General features: G+C 50.6%; 1 protein-coding gene across 1 annotated transcript; it reads left to right on the top strand.

Moving 5' to 3' along the window:
* Positions 1 to 934: 934 nt before the first annotated feature.
* Positions 935 to 1,234, top strand: CHC_T00001597001 (hypothetical protein). The gene has a single exon (XM_005712467.1). The coding sequence runs from the start codon at positions 935 to 937 to the stop codon at positions 1,232 to 1,234; it is 300 nt and encodes a 99-aa protein (XP_005712524.1).
* The last annotated feature ends 428 nt before the right edge of the window (positions 1,235 to 1,662 follow it).

The raw sequence follows: 1,662 nt of genomic DNA, 5'->3' as shown, positions 1-1,662 counted from the left end.
CTTTCCGAGAGGATTTTTGTCCCCGAATCGAGTTAATTCCGGTTTGTGCTTCGCGGCTGAGATTTCATTACCCCCCGCACACAACTCTCTCTCACACACCGCCACCACCGGCGTTTAACGGCCGCCGCGGGGGGTAATGTTACTGTATACAGTGCGCCTCGCCCCCCCGCCCACGCCGCGCACAGCGCGACACCGGCCTCATCGCCCCGCTTTCTCGCCCCGCCACGCCCGCGGGATAACACCCGCCTTGCGTGCACGTGCCGCGCCACTGCCGCGCCACCGGCAACGCCGCTGCCGCCCGGTGACTGCCTCTCTCCCCGCGCCGGAGAACTCATTTTCTCGCGTAGAAAGAACACACCAACTGCGCCACAACGTCGCATCGCTCCGGCCGCGCCACCCCGAGCGTGTATCCCGACGGAGCGGGATCATAACTTTGAAATTTGCGCATTTTATCGCTTTTCAACTTTGTTGCACACGGTTTCTATTTCTCTTGCGTAGAGTCACTCGTCTTCAATTTTTTCCCAGCTGGAAACGGAATAGAAAACCCTCAACGTAATGTTTCTATGCTACTCGTATAAAGTTTGCTTAAAGAAGAATGCTTGCTGTAAGCCAACTATTCTTTTCAACACCTTTATGCATCAAGTTGGTTCAAGCTAGAATTGACAACCAAATGATTTACCTGTACGTGTAGTGAGGGCCTTCTGGATTTAGAAAACTCTCAAGTGAAATCCACGTTGCGTAGTCTGGAAAAAATACAATCACTTTTCTCCTCCTCCTCACTACCGTACCGTAGTGTCTAGACGACAAGCGATTTGCCTTACACGCGAGGTCAGGCATGGCCTCATCTGAGGCCAGCTTTTTTTTTGCAAAAACTATGTACGCTAAATACAAAAAGTTTATAACGTCAGTTTTGGACGCCATTTCTTTATCGTGTATGCCCTCGGCAATAACATCTTGCAAAACATTGGCATACTGTACCAGTTGCCAGTACACAGAAAGACTAAGATTCTATTCAACTTTCAATATACTGTACCAGGTTGACATTTTAAACAGGCCTTTGGGTTTCCAACAATTCGTTTTTGGGCACTCTAAAAATGGCTGGAAACCACGTCCACATCTCACCAAACTCCACCCTTCCGCAACGCACAAGTCAACTGCCGTGGCGAGAGTATCCCTTTCCTTGCTGTTGAGCAAGCACAAGTCGAGAAGAAAGGTAAAGAAAGATGAAAAGTAGCCTCATATGATGAGGTCACTTGTGGTCTAGACACTAGGACCGTGCTTTACACTACACCACAAAATCCTTACAGCCGTCAGTACGTGTACACGAGAAGAGGGGAGGCGGGTGGAAGTTCGATGCTTCGCAGCAGCAGCCATGACTATACGTCCTATATTTGCATTTCCAGTGGAAAGGATGTGATCCCACTTGAGCTCCAGCAGCTCAGTACAGCGTTGCGGACCACCAGTGACCACAGCGCAAATACGAGGGTCGAGGACAGATGTAAGGCGTTGCAGATAGCGTTCTGAGGCTGTGGCGTGCTCCGAAGGCTTGAGACACACTACGTTGCCGGCTGCGATTGCATCAATGACCGGCCTCACCCCAAGCATGATGTTGAAGTTGAAGGCCGAAAAGATAAGGACGAGGCCCTTTGGTTGCCTGTGTAC

This window comes from Chondrus crispus, genomic scaffold, assembly GCF_000350225.1.
Source record: "Chondrus crispus Stackhouse genomic scaffold, scaffold_105, whole genome shotgun sequence".
Lineage (NCBI taxonomy): Eukaryota > Rhodophyta > Florideophyceae > Gigartinales > Gigartinaceae > Chondrus > Chondrus crispus.
Note: the sequence above shows the minus strand (reverse complement) of the source record. Positions and strands in the feature narration are given on the sequence as shown.

Coding starts and splice junctions, on each gene's coding strand:
- CHC_T00001597001 (XM_005712467.1), top strand. CDS start 935: ATGCCCTCGGCAATAACATCTTGCAAAACATTGGCATACTGTACCAGT.